The 21345-nt window shown below is 43.2% G+C and overlaps 1 protein-coding gene across 2 annotated transcripts in view; it reads left to right on the top strand.

Annotated features, from left to right (window-relative positions):
- Positions 1-19184, top strand: part of LOC106583275 (growth/differentiation factor 11) — a 47082-nt gene extending 27898 nt beyond the window's left edge. Inside the window, exon 3 of one of the 2 annotated variants that reach the window (XM_014167242.2) lies at positions 14492-19184. In XM_014167242.2, the coding sequence (XP_014022717.1) occupies positions 14492-14872 (381 nt within the window). In that variant the 3' untranslated portion in view covers positions 14873-19184. The remainder of the gene's footprint in view (positions 1-14491) is intronic. The other variant, XM_014167243.2, reaches the window with a different exon arrangement.
- Positions 19185-21345: the final 2161 nt, after the last annotated feature.

Raw genomic sequence — 21345 nt, 5'->3', positions numbered from 1 at the left:
AACAAAACGTATAAAAAAGCCCATATTTACCACGGACCTTATTTTCGGCATTTATTAAATAACCCGACAAAAATTACATTAATTTCCCCATAGGCTTTGTTCAACGAACCATGGCAGAGTTAGTGCCTACAAAAAGACACCATTACGATTGCTCTCTATAATACCAATCGTTTTATCAATGCAAACATTTTTTTTTTAATCTGATGTGCATTATGCATCTGAAGTCAGCTTCACTATTCATAAACTGTCTGTACTGTCTATATATATATATACACACACACACACACACACACACAGTGGAGGAAAAAAGTATTTGATCCCCTGCTGATTTTGTACGTTTGCCCACTTACAAAGAAATGATCAGTCTATAATTTTAATAGTAGGTTTATTTGAACAGTGAGAGACAGAATAACAACAAAAAAATCCAGAAAAACACATGTCAAAAATGTTATAAAATGATTTGCATTTTAATGAGGGAAATAAGTATTTGACCCCTCTGCAAAACATGACTTAGTACTTGGTGGCAAAACCCTTGTTGGCAATCAGAGGTCAGACGTTTCTTGTAGTTGGCCACCAGGTTTGCACACATCTCAGGAGGGATTTTGTCCCACTCCTCTTTGCAGATCTTCTCCAAGTCATTAAGGTTTCGAGGCTGACGTTTGGCAACTCGAACCTTCAGCTCCCTCCACAGATTTTCTATGGGATTAAGGTCTGGAGACTGGCTAGGCCACTCCAGGACCTTAATGTGCTTCTTCTTGAGCCACTCCTTTGTTGCCTTGGCCGTGTGTTTTGGGTCGTTGTCATGCTGGAATACCCATCCACGACCCATTTTCAATGCCCTTCCCTTTGATGCGGTGAAGTTGTCCAGTCCCCTTAGCAGAAAAACACCCCCAAAGCATAATGTTTGACGGTGGAGATGGTGTTCTTGGGGTTATAGGCAGCATTCCTCCTCCAAACACGGCGAGTTGAGTTGATGCCAAAGAGCTCCATTTTGGTCTCATCTGACCACAACACTTTCACCAGTTGTCCTCTGAGTCATTCAGATGTTCATTGGCAAACTTCAGATGGTCATGTATATGTTTTCTTGAGCAGGGGGACCTTGCTGGCGCTGCAGGATTTCAGTCCTTCACAGCGTAATGTGTTACCAATTGTTTTCTTGGTGACTATGGTCCCAGCTGCCTTGAGATCATTGACAAGATCCTCCTGTGTAGTTCTGGGCTGATTCCTCACCGTTCCCATGATCATTGCAACTCCACGAGGTGAGATCTTGCATGGAGCCCCAGGCCGAGGGAGATTGACAGTTCTTTTGTGTTTCTTCCATTTGCGAATAATCGCACCAAATGTTGTCACCTTTTCACCAAGCTGCTTGGCGATGGTCTTGTAGCCCATTCCAGCCTTGTGTAGGTCTACAATCTTGTCCCTGACATCCTTGGAGAGCTCTTTGGTCTTGGCCATGGTGGAGAGTTTGGAATCTGATTGATTGATTGCTTCTGTGGACAGGTGTCTTTTTTTACAGGTAACAAGTTGCGGTTAGGAGCGCTCCCTTTAAGAGTGTGCTCCTAATCTCAGCTCGTTACCTGTATAAAAGACACCTGGGAGCCAGAAATCTTTCTGATTGAGAGGGGGTCAAATACTTATTTCCCTCATTAAAATGCAAATCAATTTATAACATTTCTGACATGCATTTTTCTGGATATTTTTGTTGTTATTCTGTCTCTCACTGTTCAAATAAACCTAACATAAAAATTATAGACTGATCCTTTCTTTGTCAGTGGGCAAACGTACAAAATCAGCAGGGGATCAAAAACTTTTTTCCCCCACTGTGTATATATATACTCCATTTTACATATAAACTCCATATTCGATGACCAGGTGTCCACATACTTTTGGTCATGTAGTGTTATATATATATATATATATATATATATGGTCATCGAATATCTCATTGCAAAATTATGGGTATCAAAATGGAGTTTGCTGCTATAACAGGTTTCACTCTTCTGGGAAGGCTTTCCACTAGATGTTGGAACATTGCTGCGGGGACTTGCTTCCATTCAGCCACAAGAGCATTAGTGAGGTCAGGCACTGATGGTGGGCGATTAGGCCTGGCTTGCAGTCGGCGTTCCAATTCATCTCAAAGGTGTTCGATGGAGTTGAGGTCAGGGCTCTGTGCAGACCAGTCAAGTTCTTCCACACCGATCGACAAACCATTTCTGTATGGACCTCGGTTTGTGCACAGGGGCATTGTCATGCTGAAACATGAAACAGCCTTCCCCAAACTGTTTCCACAAAGTTGGAAGCACAGAATCATCTAGAATGACATTTTATGCTGTAGCGTTAGATTTCCCTTCACTGGAACTAAGTGGCCTAGCCCGAACCATGAAAAACAGCCCCAAACCATTATTCCTCCTCCACCAAACTTTACAGTTGGCACTATGCATTGGGCAGGTAGCATTCTCAGATTCTTGTGTTGGACTGCCAGATGGTGAAGCGTGATTCATCACTCCAGAGAACACGTTTCCACTGCTCCAGAGTCCATTGGACGCAAGCTTTACACCACTCCAGCCAATGCTTGGCATTGCGCATGGTGATCTTAGGCTTGTGTGCGACTGCTCCGCAATGGAAACCCATTTTATGAAGTTCCCGACGAACAGTTCTTGTGCTGACATTACTTCCAGAGGCAGTTTGGAACTCGATAGTGAGTGTTGCAACCGAGGACAGACCATTTTTACACGCTACACGCTTCAGCAATCGGCGATCCCGTTCTGTGAGCTTGTGTGGCTTACCACTTCGCAGCTAAGCCGTTGTTGCTCCAAGACGTTTCCACTTCACAATAACAGCACTTACAGTTGACTGGGGCAGCTCTCGCACTGCAGAAATCTAACAAACTGACTTGTTGGAAAGTAGTATGACGGTGCCATGTTGAAAGTCACTGAGCTCTTCAGTCTATGGAGATTGAATGGCTGTGTGCACGATTTTATACACCTGTCAGCAATGGGTGTGGCTGAAATAGCCGAATCCACTAATTTGAAGGGGTTTCCACACACACACACACACACACACACACACACACACGTATATATTGCCTTCGGAAAGTATTTAGACCCCATGATATTTTCCACATGTTGTTACATTACAGCCTTATTCTAAAATGTATTAAATTATACCCCATAATGACAAAGCAAAAACAGGTTTAGAAATGTGTGCTAATTTATTACAAATAAAAAAATGAAATACATTTACATAACTATTCAGACCTTTTACTCAATACTTTTTTGAAGCACCTTTGGCAGCAAATACAGCATAGAGTCTTCTTGGGTACGACACTACAATCTTGACACACCTGTATGTGGGGAAATTCTCCCATTCTTTTCTGCAGATCCTCTCAAGCGCTGTCAGGGATTTTCAGGTCTCTCCAGAGATGTTCGATCAGGTTCAAGTCCGGGCTCTGGCTTGGCCACTCAAGGATATTCAGAGTGTTTCCCATGCTTGTTCAACGAACCATTAACAATTAATGAACATGCACCAGTGGAATGGTCGTCAAGACAATAACAGCTTACAGACGGTAGGCAATTTAAGGTCAGTTATGAAAACTTAGGACACTAAAGAGGCCTTTCTACTGACTCTGAAAAACACCAAAAGAAAGATGCCCAAGGTCCCTGCTCATCTGCGTGAACATGCCTTAGGCATGCTGCAAGGAGGCATGAGGACTGCAGATGTGGCCAGGGCAATAAATTGCAATGTCCGTACTGTGAGATGCCTAAGACAGTGCTACAGGAAGACAGGACGGACGCTGATCGTCCTCGCAGTGGCAGACCACGTGTAACACCTGCACAGGATTGGTACATCCAAACATCACACCTGCGGGACAGGTACAGGATGGCAACAACAACTGCCTGAGTTACACCAGGAACACACAATCCCTCCATCAATGCTCAGACTGTCCGCTATAGGCTGAGAGAGGCTGGACTGAGGGCTTGTAGGCCTGTTGTTAGGCAGGTCCTCACCAGACATCACCGGCAACAACGTCGCCTATGGGCACAAACCCACCGTCGCTGGTAAAAAGTGTTCTTCACTGACAAGTCGTGGTTTTGTCTCACCAGGGGGGATGGTTGGATTCGCGTTTATTGTCGAAGGAATGCTCGTTACACCGAGGCCTGTACTCTGGAGCGGGATCGATTTGGAGGTTGAAGGTCCGTCATGGTCTGGGGCAGTGTGTCACAGCATTGAGCTGAGCTTGTTGTCATTGCAGGCAATCTCAACGCAGTGCATTACAGGGAAGACATCCTCCACCCTCATGTGGTACCCTTCCTGCAGGCTCATCCTGACATGACCCTCCAGCATTACAATGCCACCAGCCATACTGCTTGTTCTGTGCGTGATTTCCTCCAGGACAGGAATGTCAGTGTTCTGCCATGGCCAGCGAAGAGCTGGCCACCGGATCTCAACCCCATTGAGCACGTCTGTGACCTGTTGGATCGGAGGGTGAGGGCTAGGGCCATTCCCCCATAAATGTCCGGGAACTTGCAGGTGCCTTGGTGGAAGAGTGGGGTAACACCTCACAGCAAGAACTGGCAAATCTGGTGCAGTCCATGAGGAGGAGATGCACTGCAGTACTTAATGCAGATACTGAGTGTTACTTTTGATTTTGACCCCCCCCCCCTTTGTTCAGGGACACATTATTCAATTTCTGTTAGCCACATGTCTGTGGAACTTGTTCAGTTTGTCTCAGTTGTTGAATCTTATGTTCATACAAATATTTACACATGTTAAGTTTTCTGAAAATAAACGCAGTTGACAGTGAGAGGACATTTCTTTTTTTGCTGAGTTTAGAAAGGTGCCTTTCCAAATCATGTCCAATCAATTGAATTTACCACAGGTGGACTCCCAAGTTGTATAAACATCTCAAGGAGAATCAATGGAAACAGGATGCAGTCTTACAGCAAAGGGTCTGAATACTTATGTAAATAAGGTATTTAAAAAATATATATATAAATTAGAAAACATTTCTAAACCTGTTTTCTCTTTGTCATTATGGTGTATTGTGTGTCGGTTGCTCGATTTTTATTCGTTGAATCTATTTTACAATAAGGCTGTAACGTAACAAAATGTGGAAAAAGTCAAGGGGTCTGAATACTTTCCGAATGCACAGAACAAAAATATAAACACAACAATTTCATTGATTTTACTGTTACAGTTCATATGAGGAAATCAGTCAATTGAAATAAATTCATTAGCCGCTAATCTATGGATTTCACATGACTGGGAATACAGATTTGCATCTGTTGGTCACAGAAACCTTGAAATGGGGCTCACAATGGGCCTCAGGATCTCGTCACGGTACTTTTGTGCGTTCAAATTGCCATCGACAAAATGCAATTGAGTTCGTTGTCCGTAGCTTATGCCTGCCAATAACATAACCCCACCATGGGTCACTGTTCACAACGTTGACATCAGCAAACCGCTCACCCACATGACACCATACACGTGGTCTACAGTTGTGACGCCGGTTGGACATACTGCCAAATTGTCTAAAACGACGTTGGAGGTGGCTTATGGTAGAGAAATTAACATTAAATTCTCCGCCAATAGCTCTGGTGCACATTCCTGCAGTCAGCATGCCAATTGCATGCTCCTTCAAAACTTGAAACATCTGTGGCATTGTGTTGTGTGACAAAACTGCACATTTTAGTGGCCTTTTATTGGCCCCAGCACAAGGTGCACCTGTGTAATGATCATGCTGTTTAGTCATCTTCTTGATATGCCACACCTGTCAGGTGGATGGATTATCTTGGCAAAGGAGAACTGCTCACTAACAGGGATGTAAACAAATTTGTGCACAAAAATTGAGAAATACACTTTTATTTCAGCTCATGAAACATGTTGTGTTTTTCTTCAATGTATATATTCTGGACTCTGACATTGCTCATTCTTTAATTTTGCTGGACCTGCGATTCCATCTTAAAAATATTCTTACACGACCAATACAATTTTATTTGATATGAGCTAGCCAATCTCAAACCCAAATTACTACATACAGTATGTCAAGTTTATGCTAGTAATACAAACACATGAACTGTCTGTTACAGGCTTTGGTTTTTCCATTTATTTTTTAGAGGTTGAACATTAGCACGTTAGCACGTGGGGCGCACAGATTGGTGTCACCTCGTTAGTCAGTATGCGTTATACCTGTGCTGGTTTGTCCATATCGTTAGTCGGAAGCTGTTTCACTTGTGCTGTCCCAGGTGATATTTAAGAGTGGCTGGCCCAGAGCTCCAGTTGGCTTGAGAGATGTGGAGGGTTAATAACACCATTAGTTGGAGCTCCCTATTTAATTTCTAGAAAAACAATCCTTTATCTGATCTTCCCTGTGTTCGTTTTGCTTCCTGACTTTAAGTTTGGTGTGGGTTTTTATTTTGTTTGCCTCTTCTTTGTGGGCGCTCATGGTGCGTGACTTACATCCCAGTTGTTGTTGTTGCTCGTCAACTTCAGTGGACACCCCCATGAGTGTCTTTCTGAACCCCTCCTAAAACCACCTGTTTTGGTTGTTAGTGACTCTGTTAGCTCCCCTTTCAGTTTGAGTGACAATGTTTTATTTCCTTGCTGGGGAACGTAACAAAATGGGGGCTCGTCCAGGATATTGTTTCCCATGAGTATGATAGTTGCTCTAATCACCTACTCTGAAGCTCTGCTGTGTCCAGATATTTAAGTGTCACTGACGGGTAACCCTGAAGGGTTATAAGATTGGTGGAATAATTTTGAAAGTTGCATAAACACACAAGATAATAAAAAAGAACCATGGACTTTAAGTTGGAAGCGTTTGTGGAAAACTCTACATGGGAGATGCTAGATAAATGTACGAAGGCGAATCAGCTCGTCATTGCAAAGCGTTGACATAAAAGTTGCACATAGATTTACGTCATTTAGCAGACGCTCTTATCCAGAGCGACTTACAAATTGGTGCATTCACCTTATGATATCCAGTGGAACAACCACTTTACAATAGTACATCTATATCTTTTTTTTGGGGGGTGTGGGTGGGTAGAAGGATTACTTTATCCTATCCCAGGTATTCCTTAAAGAGGTGGGGTTTCAGGTGTCTCCGGAAGGTGGTGATTGACTCCGCTGTCCTGGCGTCGTGAGGGAGCTTGTTCCACCATTGGGGTGCCAGAGCAGCGAACAGTTTTGACTGAGCTGAGCGGGAACTGTGCTTCCGCAGAGGTATGGAGGCGAGCAGGCCAGAGGTGGATGAACGCAGTGCCCTTCTTTGGGTGTAGGGACTGATCAGAGCCTGAAGGTACGGAGGTGCCGTTCCCCTCACAGCTCCGTAGGCAAGCACCATGGTCTTGTAGCAGATGCGAGCTTCAACTGGAAGCCAGTGGAGTGTGCGGAGGAGCGGGGTGACGTGCGAGAACTTGGGAAGGTTGAACACCAGACGGGCTGCGGTGTTCTGGATGAGTTGTAAGGGTTTAATGGCACAGGCAGGGAGCCCTGCCGGCAGCAAATTGCAGTAATCCAGACGGGAGATGACAAGTGCCTGGATTAGGACCTGTGTCGCTTCCTGTGTAAGGCAGGGTGGTACTCTTCGAATGTTGTAGAGCATGAACCTACAGGATCGGGTCACCGCCTTGATGTTAGCTAAGAATGACAGGGTGTTGTCCAGGGTCACGCCAAGGCTCTTGGCACTCTGGGAGGAGGACACAATGGAGTTGTCAACCGTGATGGCGAGATCATGGAACGGGCAGTCCTTCCCCGGGAGGAAGAGCAGCTCCATCTTGCCGAGGTTCAGCTTGAGGTGGTGATCTGTCATCCACACTGATATGTCTGCCAGACATGCAGAGATGTGATTCGCTACCTGGTTATCAGAAGGGGGAAAGGAGAAGATGAATTGTGTGTCGTCTGCGTAGCAATGATAGGAGAGACCATGTGAGGATATGACAGAGCCAAGTGACTTGGTGTATAGCGAGAATAGGAGAGGGCCTAGAACTGAGCCCTGGGGGACACCAGTGGTGAGAGCACGTGGTGCGGAGACGGATTCTCGCCACGCCACCTGGTAGGAGCGACCTGTCAGGTAGGACGCAATCCAAGAGTGAGCCGCGCCGGAGATGCCCAACTCAGAGAGGGTGGAGAGGAGGATCTGATGGTTCACAGTATCAAAGGCAGCAGATAGGTCTAGAAGGATGAGAGCAGAGGAGAGAGAGTTAGCTTTAGCAGTGCGGAGAGCCTCCGTGACACAGAGAAGAGCGGTCTCAGTTGAATGGCCAGTCTTGAAACCTGACTGATTTGGATCAAGAAGGTCATTCTGAGAGAGATAGCAAGAGAGCTGGCCAAGGACGGCACGCTCAAGAGTTTTGGAGAGAAAAGAAAGAAGGGATACTGGTCTGTAGTTGTTGACATCGGAGGGATCGAGTGTAGGTTTTTTGAGAAAGGGTGAAACTCTCACTCTCTTGAAGACGGAAGGGACGTAGCCAGCGGTCAAGGATGAGTTGATGAGCGAGGTGAGGTAGGGGAGAAGGTCTCCGGAAATGGTCTGGAGAAGAGAGGAGGGGATAGGGTCAAGCGGGCAGGTAGTTGGGCGGCCGGCCGTCACAAGTTGCAAGATTTCATCTGGAGAGAGAGGGGAGAAAGAGGTCAAAGCATAGGGTAGGGCAACGTGAGCAGGACCAGCGGTGTCGTTTGACTTAACAAATGAGGATCGAATGTCATCAACCTTCTTTTCAAAATGGTTGACGAAGTCATCCGCAGAGAGGGAGGAGGGGGGAGGGGGAGGAGGATTCAGGAGGGAGGAGAAGGTGGCAAACACATGGTTGACAAGCTACAGGAGAGGCTACGCTAATGCAAAGGAGATTGGAATGAACACTCAATGACACTCAAATATAACTTTCCAACTTCCACTTTAGAAATTATAATTGATGTAAGCTACAGTGGTTCAATGTTACCAGGAATAGGCTCAAACTTAGTTTATTCAGCTAGATAACTTGGTACAGTATTCTTCCAGCTTCTTCCAGTGCACCGTATCCTATGACGCCGTAGCTAACTAGCATGCTAGCATCCAATAACACACGGTTAGCACCAATACTTGGTTACAACAAACTACCAATGGATCATTCGTGTCCGTGTCTAGTACCTTTCATAACGCAGAAGTGATTAAACGTGCTGATTCAAAAGCAGTAATCAGCTTTGGTGGAGGAGGAAATCTGTCCGGAGAGGGGGGATGATGAAATATGTCCTAAAGATGGTAGAGTACACCCCATAGATGTGCACCTGTGAGAGGTAGAACTAAAAGCAAAATGGGAGCTTGAGCATAAGGAAAATGAAAGCGACTGTGAAGAGATTGTAGCAACAGAAATTAGAGTTTAAGCACAAGGAAAGGGAACAGGAATGTGAGCATGCCATTCGACTAAGAGAGAGATCTGGAAGCATTTCGAATCCAGGCAGGCTTGGTCGGAACAGCCAACTTGTAATGCCTTTCAGTGAAAAGGAGATGGACGTATATTTTACTCTGTTTGAGCGGATTGCCACATCCCTAAAATGTCTGCGAGACATTTAGTCACTGCTCCTCCAAAGTGTTCTTGTGGGAAAAGAAAGTGTACGCCACTTTCTCTTGACCAGAGTTCAGATTTTGACACTGTTAAAACCTTGATGATTTAAAGACATTCATACTTCTCGAGCAGTTCAAGAATTGCCTTCACGAAAGGCTTGCTACCTACATTTGAGCACAAGGATCTCGCTCTTGAGAAAGCTGCAGTCCTTGCAGATGAGTTGTGTTGACACATAAAACTACCTTGATAAACAAAGCACCCAGTAGTTATACCTATGCAAAATCCAGAGAAGTCACCTCCTACCGCGAGGTTTCAATCTTTTTTTACAGTGCACAATGATCGGCAGAAAACTGGTTTTTTCGTATCCGCCAGTTTTTCATTATTTCCGTGAGAAAGGACACATTGCCCTAAATGAGTGAGGAAAAATACATTTTTATTTTATTTATTATGGATCTCCATTAGCTGCTGCCAAGGGGCTTTACTATTCTTAGGTAGCAGAATGACTTTCGCTTCCTTCCAGGGCGCACACTTTCTAGTAGGCTTAAATTGAAGATATGGCAAGTAGAAGTTGCAATATCGTCCGCTATTATCCTCAGTAATTTTCCATCCAAGTTGTTAGACCCCGGTGACTTGCTGAAGTATCAGACAAAGACAAAACACCCTCCTAAATGAAGGTCTGCCCCACTCCAGCCCATTAAGTCTCTGGATGGGACTGGTGTATCTCCTTAACAAGATTTTGGATCAGATGTGAAACCGTTTGTTTCAGATGTGTTCTTGTCTCTGTAGAGTGGCAATGCTGTTAAGCAGCCAGTGAAGATACTGTGACAACCCAGTCCTTCAGTTTGGAGGGTGTTTTGCCTTTGTCTGATACTTCAGCAACTGGTTACAGTGTGTTAGGACAAGGCATGGAGATTGGTTGCATGGAAGTTCCTTTCTATAATGTGGAACTCAAGTATGATCTTATTTCTGGTTCCGTTGTCGTTGGAGTGAGGTCTAGCCTACCAGTAAAGGGATCTCATTCATTTTGAGAAATAATTTGGCTGGAGGGAAGGTCGTGCCAAAACCTGTTGTTTGTAAGGAACACAGAGTAGAGGAACCTAATGGGTTATCAGAAAAGTACCCTAGCATGTTCCCAGCGTGTGCCGTTACACGCGTTATGTCTAAGAAAGTTTCTGGGAGCAAGTTTAGTGTTGAGGAGGTTGTCAACGATCCCACCATGGTTGATCTCTCTGAGACGTTTATGGGTGATCCTGATTTCGGTAAAACCCCTGAGTTGACCTCTCCTTTGAAAACCCCCCTTTGAAAAACCCAAAGGTGAGTGAGTTTGTAGGACCGCTGAAGGAAGAGGGTCCCTACAGTTGACACGTCTAGGAAGCAGCTGATTGCTGAACAGAGAAACGCAGTTTCTCCTCTCTTTTTGCTGAGATACATCCAGAGGAGGAGTTTGATTAAGTTTGTGGGGGTTACTTTGACAGAGATGGTGTTCTAATGAGGAAATGGTGTTCTCGCACCACTTCTGGGCAAGACGATTGGCCCAGTGTACCTCAAATTGTCGTTCCAGTTACGCTTCGACAAGAGATACCTTGAGGTTGGCTCACAATGGTAATATGGCAGGTCATCTTGGGGTCAAAAAGACGTATGACCGTATCTTGCGTAACTTCTTCTGGCCTGGTCTAAAACATGATGTTGTGTCTTACTGTAAATCCTGTCACGTTTACCAGCGGATGTGTAAACTGAACCAAACTGCACTGGTTGCACCTTTGTAGCCTATTCCTGCTTTTGACAAACCTTTCCACAGGGTTCTGGTGGTCTGTGTTGGTCCTTTGCCCAAAGCCAAGAGTGGTAACCAGTTTCTCTTAACCATCATGTGTGCTGCCAATCGTTTTCCTGAGGCCAATCCACTGAGGAAAATCACGAGGGGAAAGTTACTATGGATATGGCAGGAGTTTCCCCTTGAAATCAGACATGTCTGTGGTAAGGACAACTTCATTGCTAATTGTCTTTCGAGGGTGGGCAGTCATTACGTTTTGTGTTCAGCCAGTGTGTAGCCCTGGCTCACAATTTATTTTGACTGCATGCTTTGCCATTTTGGAGATTCATTTTGTTTTGGTTGGGCTTGCTCCAAGGGGATGAGAGTTATAGAAACGTATGTGATTTTACCTATGTTTCTCAACTTTAGAGTTTTAGGCAGTAAGGTTGTAAAAATAAAATTAAAATATATACAGTATATATAAAATAAGTGGCTGTTTTGTCTTGTATTTAATTGTCCAACAAAAAATATAACAGGCTTTCGTTTTTTCATTTATATTTCGAGGTTGGACATTAGCACGTGGGGCGCACCGATTGGTTTCACCTTGTTATTCGGAAGCTATTTCACCTGTGCTGTCCCAGGTGATATTTAAGAGTGGCTGGCCCAGAGCTCCAGTTGGCTTGAGAGATGCGGAGGGTTAACAGTTTTAGTTGGCTCTCCCTAGTTGATTTCTAGATAAATAATCCTTTACCTGATCTTCCCTGTTTCGTTTTGCTCCACCTTTTGGTTTGCTTCCTGTCTTAAGTTTGGTGTGGGTTTTTATTTAGTTTGCATCTTCTTGGGCAAAGGGGGAACTAACAAAGAGTCACTGACATCAACCAAAATGAAATAGGTGGGGTTTTAGAAAAGTTTCTGAAAGACACTCATGGTGGGTGTCTTAGATCCCAGTTGTTGTTGCTAGTCAACTTTCAGTGGACACCCCCGTGTCTTTCAGAAACCTTTCTAAAACCCCACCTATTTCATTTTGGTTGTTGTCAGTGACTCTTTGTTAGTTCCCCCTTCAGTTTGAGTGACAATTTTTGGTTTCCTTGCTGTGGAACGTAACACTGTCATGAATGCATATGAAGTGTCATGTGTGTGACAGCACTATATAGGCCACATGATTGGCCCCATTAAGCATTACGAAATGGTATCCCACTGGTCATTTAATTTGGGTCAGTTCTAAACAGCACGGCCCAGGGGTTGACTCTGGCCTCTCGGCCAATGAATCCTTGCACAGCAGCAAGCTCTGTTTTCCTTCAGGAGAAGAAAGAAAAGATCAGAGATACAGAGGCCCGTGTACAAAAATAAAACAAAACACAAATCTAAAAACAAGGTTAACCCCCCAATCCTTTGCCCCCCAAAGAAAGCCCTAAGCTGACGTGGGTTGACCCTTCTGGCCTCTCAGCTTATTTCTTCTGTTGAAAGCGTCACAAAAAACTGTGCTCAAGTCCAGCTGGGTTTTCTGTGGAGAGATGAGGACTTTGTAAAATAAACATGCTTGTCACGTATACACCCTCTCCAACTCTTGAGGTCGTCAGGCTGCTCATTATTACGCACACGAGTCACCATCGTTACGCGCCTCATCAGACTCAATCACCTGCCTGATTACCTTCCTTATATATGTCACTCCCTTTGGTTCTTTCCCTAGGCGTTACTGTTTCTGTTCCGTTGTTTCATGTCTGTACGCTACTCTTGTTTTGTTCCTTGTGTTATTTATTAGAAAAGTCACTTGCTTCCCGGCTCCCAGTGTACACGTTACAGAATAACGCCTCACCAAAGGGGAGCATCAGGGAGTTTTTTTGTTTGTTTTCTGTGACTGTAGGTGATGTCGGATCCGGGTGCCGCAACTGGGGACGCCTCAGGTGGCTCGTCAGGCTTCCATGCCTCAGCTGGTTCATCAGATTTTCAAGACTCGGTTGCTCTGTCAAGCGTCTGTTGCCGTGTCTACTGAGGACGCCTCAGCTAGCTGGTCAGGCTCCCACGCCTTGGCTGGCGCGACAGGCTCCCACGCCTTGGCTGGCGCAACAGGTTTCCCAAGACTCGGTTGGCTCGCCAGGTTCCCGCTCCTCACCAGGTCCCCGCGCCTCGGCCGGCCTCGTCAGGTCCGTTCCTGGTCCCCGGGATCATCTCTCTGGTCGGCATCCTGCAGCTGGAGCCACGCATCAGGGAGGGGGTACTGTCACGTATACTCCCTCTCCGACGCTCAAGGTTGTCAGGCTGCTCATTATTACGCACACCTGTCACCATCGTTATGTGCATCAGCGCCTCATCAGACTCACCTGGACTCAATCACCTGACTGAATAGAGGAAGATCATCATCCACGGCAAGATCCCTGGTATGGTGGTTGACAGGTGTGGCTGCTCTTAGGCCCAACGGAAGTCATGCATACTCATGCACACCCAACTCTGCATTATTTCCACCCAGAACCCTGACTGAGACCTCCTCTGGCAGCAGACTTTATTCCCCCCTCTCACTCTGCCACAAAACATCCCACTGGACCTCCATTCTCTTAGTTATTCATTTTAGTCCAACATGTAAAAAGGTAATATGAAATGAAGATAGGAGTGAGGCTGAGTGGTAGATATATACGATTACGAAGGGGGTGTATCTGTGGAGCAGCTTAAGAAATTGATGGTATACCTTCCCTACATATGTCACTCCCTTTTGGTTCTTTCCCTAGGATTTATTGTTTCTGTTCTGTTTCATGTCTGTACGCGTGTTTCTTGTTTTGTTCCCTGTTATTTATTATTAAAGTCACTCCCTGAACTTGCTTCCCGGCTCCCAGCGTACACGTTACAATGCTGGAGTAAAATAGTCACTGCTCTTGCAGTGCATAAGGGTCAAGGTTATGGTAACCTGCGGATCACCTCAGAGGTCATAGATCAAGCTAAGCATATAGAATGTTGGCATTTCCATTGATGTTAAAAGGTCAGCTTTGCATCAACCGATACTACTCTCATCTTTCTCAGTACTCCGTGTCTTTGAAACCAAAGTTAGTAAGGGGTATTTAGAGGAGTGCATCTTTTTTTGTTTTCCTCCAGTGATGTTAATTGGTCTCAGTACCCCAAGATTTTTCTTAGAAGCGTTACTCGCCTCACTGTTTGAGTTCTCTTTTAATCACCTCCATTCTCCTCCTGTTCCCTCCCCTGACTCCAGCAGCCGTTCCTGGACGTTAAGGTTCTCGAGACGACCAAACGTTCCCGACGTAACCTGGGACTGGACTGTGACGAGCACTCCACCGAGTCCCGCTGCTGCCGCTACCCGCTGACGGTGGACTTTGAGGCCTTCGGCTGGGACTGGATCATCGCTCCCAAGCGCTATAAGGCCAACTACTGCTCGGGCCAGTGTGAATACATGTTCATGCAGAAGTACCCACACACCCACCTGGTACAACACGCCAACCCCAGAGGCTCAGCAGGGCCCTGCTGTACCCCCACCAAGATGTCACCCATCAACATGCTCTATTTCAACGACAAGCAGCAGATCATCCATGGCAAGATCCCTGGTATGGTAGTAGACAGGTGTGGCTGCTCTTAGACCCAACGGAAGTCATGCATACTCATGCACACCCAACTCTGCATTATTTCCACCCAGAACCCTGACTGAGACCTCCTCTGGCAGCAGACTTTATTCCCCCCTCTCACTCTGCCACAAAACATCCCACTGGACCTCCATTCTCTTAGTTATTCATTTTAGTCCAACATGTAAAAAGGTAATATAAAATGAAGATAGGAGTGAGGCTGAGTGGTAGAAATATATATATTGACGATTATGAAGGGGGTGTATCTGTGGAGCAGTTTAAGAAATTGATGGTAAATAAGACAACTATGTTTTCGTTAGTTTTGTGTTTTTTTTCTTTGAAAATGTTTATCAGGTTCTTTGAAAAGATGGTGTCTTTATTGAGATGTCTGGGATAGTGGATCCAGGCTGATGGAGGGAGACATTCCTAAGCAGTTACAGTATATTATAATTTTTCCACAACTTTCACTTTTAGCATCATTACAACAAAAAAATCCTTGTCTACTTTTAGACTAAAAGTTCATGAAATGAATACAAAATGTTGTTTAATAAAATAGTCATGTTCTAGAGATTGTGTTGAGATCCAAAAGCAAACTGTGTGCCGTCTGTAGATGTAACTTGCACCCCAGTGTGAAATTCTTGAGAATCCAAGAACCCTTTCACAGTTACTTTGATCTTATTTTACCTGTAATCTTGTAAAACATTAAAATAAGAAAATAGAGTTTTCACTACCTTAAAGTGAACAGGAAAGGGTTTCTATACTTTCTCCCTATGTTTTACTGCAGAAGCTCACATAACAGCTCAGATGACCTCAATATCAACCTGTGCACAAAGTTTAGATGAACTAAGACAAACATGTCAACGTAACTCTTAATCTAGACCACACAAAGTTTTAAGAACACACAAAATAATTCAGGTTTTGGCTTGTTAGATCTTTGTATAGATCATCTTTTATATGTAATAGACTAAATCCAAGAGCATTTTAAAATCAACAATATGGGAATCATGCAAGGGTGCCAGTTTACACTACTGTAATTGTCAGATTATTTTGTATGGAGTAAATTCAGAGTGAAAGGGAACCCCACAAGTACCTTGACAAATGTGGTCCACATGAATATAGCCTACTTATATACTTTTGTCATTCCCACTACTATCCAATACATTCATTTACACAAACAAACCCAATGAGTAGAGGACCAAATGTATTCTGGAAAGTTGCTATGGTGGGAATGTTATGATGGTTGTGGCAAAGAAGACAACCTTGTGTTGGAAAGAAACTAAAATGCTTGATTGATATAGGCCTTTGTGCTACTAAGGGAAGAAGAGCTAGGTTGTGCATCATAAAAAGAAGGAAAACACTGATACAGATGAGAATACAGCTGAAATGCCATTTCTAGTTTAGAGAACATATTATGATTGAATATCCCGGTGCCCCCATCCCCACCTGTAATATGCAGTAAATATTGGACGTGCTTGAAAGACTGTAGATAAGAAGCTTGAAGTCTGTCCTGTTTCCTGGATGTCAAAGTGAATATATCCCTTTGTTGTAAACGAAAGCACTACGCTGTTGGGAAAAGGAAGAGCCTTCTGACATAAATAATATATGTATATAATTAAAAGGGGTACAAAAAAATCCTTTCTGGGCACTACCTTACCAACAATAAATTTTGCACTATGGGACGTTCATAGCGTGAGGAGTCATGTTGTTGTTTGTGTTTGTATTTTACCTAATCAAGCACGAGCGTTTACAATTGAAAAAAGAACTGTCCAAGCTTCTGGCAATACACCGTGTGGATAAACTAGTCAGCCTCTCACTTCTTTTGTTACCATCACGCTTTCCTGACTTCCTTTTTGTCTGAAGCGGAGGCCTGTCCATATTCTCACGCTCTTCTTACACCCAGAAACCTCGACTGACCAGCGGCCAAAAGGCCTCATCGCCCTCCCGGGGTGATAAGTCATGTGTGTAACAAGTGTCTGGACTAATGAACATAGAACGCTTAAAACTGGAAATGCCCCTCCATCAACTTCAATCAATTTGTTATCAACTTTGACAGACTTTTGTCCTTTTGAATTTGAGCTACTTTTTGTGTTGACTGTCTAACACAGACACGTTTTGCCTTTGTGTGTTTTGAGTGAGAGTGCCCATATTAGAATGGGAAAAAGTATCCAGGGATCGTTAGCCAAAGTAGAGGATGACATGTTGTGTGCTGTAACTTTTGTAACTGCAGGAATATGCTAAACAATTTCAAAGTGAGAAAAAAATGTGGTATGGGCAGTGGTTGGAAACAATTCAACTGGTCAAGTGTATATTTATTCAGATCAAATCAATGAATTTCAAAGTATGTCTACCTCACTTTAGCATTGTGAAACCTTGCTTAAGAAATTGGACAGTTAGGTTTTGTTATGAGTTAATATGTACAAACATGTAACCAGAATAGTAAACCCAAAAACGTAGACTAAAGCCACAGGGTCACCTTGATCTCAGATCCAGATTGAGAAATTTACAGTGGAGTTCAAAAGAGTGACTGAAGCAAATAGCTAAAGGTAATTTGTGCTGACAAAAGAATAATAAATAGCTGTGCCCAGGGCCATTGGTTAACTCTGGTTAATGCTGTGGATAAAGTTGCATCTTGACTTTGTGTATGTATACTGGTATGTACAGTGCCTTCAGAAAGTATTCACACCGCTTGACTTATACCACATTTCATTGTTAGAACCTGAATTCAAAATGTATAAAATATTTTCTCACCTATCTACACACAATACACCATAATGACAAAGTGAAAAAATGTTTTTAGACATGTTTGCGAAGTCTAATTTACATAGTATTTCACACCCCTGAGTCAATACATGTTAGAATCACCTTTGGCAGCGATTACAGCTGTGAGTGAGCGCTTCGCACACCTGGATTGCACAATATTTGCACATTCTTTTTTTAAATTCTTCAAGCTCTGACAAGTTTGTTGATTATTGCTTGACAACCATTTTCAAGACATGCCATAGATTTTCAAGCTGATTTAAGTCAAAACTAACTAGGCCACTCAAGAACATTCAATGTTGTCTTGGTAAGCTACTCCAGTGTATATTTGGCCTTGTGTTTAAGGTTATTGTCCTGCTGAAAGGTGAATTTGTCTCCCAGTGTCTATTGGAAAGCAGACTGAACCAGGTTTTCCTCTAGGATTTTACGTGCTTAGCTCTATTCCATTTATTTTTATCAACAAAAAAAACTCCCTAGTCTTTGCCGATTACAAGCATACCCATAACATGATGCAGCCACCGCCATTGCTTGAAAATATGTTGTGTTTTGTTTTCAGCAAGCATAACATTTTATTCAGGACATAGTTAATTTCGTTGCCATATTTTTTGCAGTTTTACTTTAGTGCCTTATTGCAAACAGGATGCATGTGCATGTTTTGTAATTAAAAAAAAATCTGTACAGGCTTCCCTTCTTTTCACTCTGTCATTTAGGTTAGTGTTGTGGAGTAACTACAAAGTTGTTGATCATGGTGAAATCCCTGAGCGGTTTCCTTCCTCTCCGGCAACTGAGTTAGGAAGGATGCCTGTATCTTTGAAATGACTGGGTATATTGATACACCACCCAGTGTAATTAATAACTTCACCATGCTGAAATGGACATTCAATGTCTGCTTTTTTTATTTTTACCCATCTACCAATAGGTGTCCTTCTTTGCAAGGCATTGGAAAACCTCCCTGGTCTTCATGGTTGAATCTGTGTTTGACATTTACTGTTCGACGGAGGTACTTTACAGATAATTGTATGTGTGGGGTACAGAAATTAGGTGGTCATTCAAAAATCATGTTAAACCCATGCAACTTGTGACTTTTTTACTCCTGAACTTATTTAGGCTTGCCATAAAAGGGGTTGAATACTTATTGACTGAAGACATTTCAGCTTTTCATTTTTAATTAATTTGTACAAAAAACGGGTATTGCGTGTAGGCCAATGACACACTCAATTGAATCAATTTTAAATTCAGGCTGTAACAACAAAATGTGGAAAAAGTCAAGGGGGTTAATACTTTCTGAAGGCACTGTATGAGAAAGTGTTTTCATATATTTAAATATGAGAGGGAAAAAAATCTATGTAAATAAATACCCAAATGTTGACATTTTATGATGTTTTGGACAGGTTCTCCGCTTCTAATGTTTTTGCCCACTTTTATTTCTCTTTCATTTGTTCATGTTATGTAGATACAATTCAACCCAATGTTGTAGTTTAATGGTTTTGCATATGAATAACTGTTCCATTGTTATTTTGTTTTATTTTCTGTCTTATTTTGTACAATAAATCATTTATTTAGCTTACGAAATTCACAGCTGATTGGTCGTAATTTCTCCTTATCTCTGGCTACCACTACCCTAGCCCACTGCCACACCTTAATTGAAAAGCATTATCCAGCTCCTAACTCATCCACATGCCTGTAATGGCTCACATAAAATGAGCTTAGGAGGTCAGTGACTGCCTGGTGGTGCCCTGAATCTTGGGATGGGGTGGGGTGGGGGGACAGGAAACAGATTAATTCTGAGTCTAATTGGTGGAAGAGAGAGAAGGAGAGCAACCAGCCCGAAGAGAAATGTTTAGTGTTGGGAGGCCATTGTTTAGATTTCGTATGGGATGCAGTATGACCCAATTAATATGTCACCTGATAGGAGGGCCTCTCATCAGCCTAATTTAGGGCAGCAATGAGGGACAAATAAGACTGAAGACGGAGCTCTTTACTGATGCAAATGCACAGACCACCCACCACAGAGAAGAGAACACGGACACCACCAATGACATAAACCTTACATGCTCAAACAGAAACCTTACCAAACAAACATTCACACACTCCTCTACCAAGAATCACACACTGACATAATCACAAACTCCCACCTATGCACACATACACTGTAGCTACATATTCAAGACTCATTTCTGGCCTATTGGACCACAGCTGCGGTTCATGACGTATTTTTTTATATAAGCATGGCCTTACTTCTATTGCAGCATATTGGATGACTGTCATTCATATTCCATTCACTTAGCTAAATGTAACATCAATAGGTTTAGGTTACTACATGGTACTCGAATTTGCTCTATATAATACCCATCACGAGGTTGCTACAACCTAGCCTACAAATGAAAGTTAAAAATGTAGGTGCACAGGTTGAGATACAAATTGGAGTAATCAAGGTGAGACAGACATTCAATATCGCCTTGCACACTCTTGCCTGAATCTAGCCGATCTAGGGTCTCATCATTAGTCCAAACAGTTGCAACTAAAATTTGAGTTTCTATTGGACAAATTCGGGTACATCTCTCCCAGTTTCATTCTGTTTGCTTCCATTTAAGAAATGTTTTGCAACAGAATTGGTGGAATTAATAAACTCCTGATCACCCGCGCACACACAGTTCACTTTCATAGCAGGCACATACAGCATAATCACTTTGCTAGTTGTATAATTCCTTCTCGCACCTACGCGTTCTCCTCTCACCTTTTCCCTTCGCTTGTAGACTTCAGTGCACAAGACAACAGTGGTCTGTGACCAGTCGCAAAAACCTCTACCATGTTAACGTTATAGTCAACAAACTAGTAAACCCACAATCCAATCCGTGTATACAATCACGAAGTACAGTGTACAGCAAGCAGTTTAGCAGTTACACCGGCGGGCCCGGTGCAAATAAATGTATAAAACCGAAAGCTTACTTTGACTTGAAAGAGTTGCAGTGTTGGATAGCCTTAGCCAGCTAGCTAACATAAACAGCATTAATCTCTGCTTGAGTCAGGTTGTGGAGTAGGCTAAATTAGCTGCTTTAGCTAAGGAGGTGAAAGGTAAATGAAGAAAAAAATATAAATTAAATATAGCTAGCTCTCGCTCTGCTGCTTCTCAAAACTGTTCCAACTGTTGTCTACTCACCACACTTTATGTACTGCAGTGCTAGCTACTAGCTGTAGCTTATGCTTTCAGTACTAGATTCATTCTCTGATCATTTTATTATATGGACAAAATGTTAGTTCATACTGTAAGAGCTCTGATAGGTTGGAGGATGTCTTCCGGAAGTCATCATAATTCCTGTGTAAATCTATGGAAGGTGGTGAGAACCAAGAGCCTCCAAGATTTTGTATTGAAGTCAATATGCCCAGAGGAGGATGGAAAACAGCTGTCCTCTGGCTACCCTAGAAGGTGGTGTTGAGGCTACTGTAGACCACTGCAAAACTGTTTTTAAATCAGTTATTTGGTGACGTGAATATTTAGAATAGTTTGATCTAAAAAAATAACTTAAATGTTTCACTTTTTTTTCTTCTAATATTCAACAAGTAGGATGGTTCTCCCCTTCCTCTGAGGAGCCTCCACTGATGGACCACTAAAAGCCACAGTTTTCTGTGATGTGTTCCATGAAAAACCATCAAACTAGCAGTGCAAAGATAATTTGATGGAGAGCGCTCAATTTACATTTTAGTCATTTAGCAGACGCTCTTATTCAGAGCG

This window comes from Salmo salar, chromosome ssa22 (assembly GCF_905237065.1).
Source record: "Salmo salar chromosome ssa22, Ssal_v3.1, whole genome shotgun sequence".
Lineage (NCBI taxonomy): Eukaryota > Metazoa > Chordata > Actinopteri > Salmoniformes > Salmonidae > Salmo > Salmo salar.
This window is presented reverse-complemented; position numbering and strand designations above follow the sequence as displayed.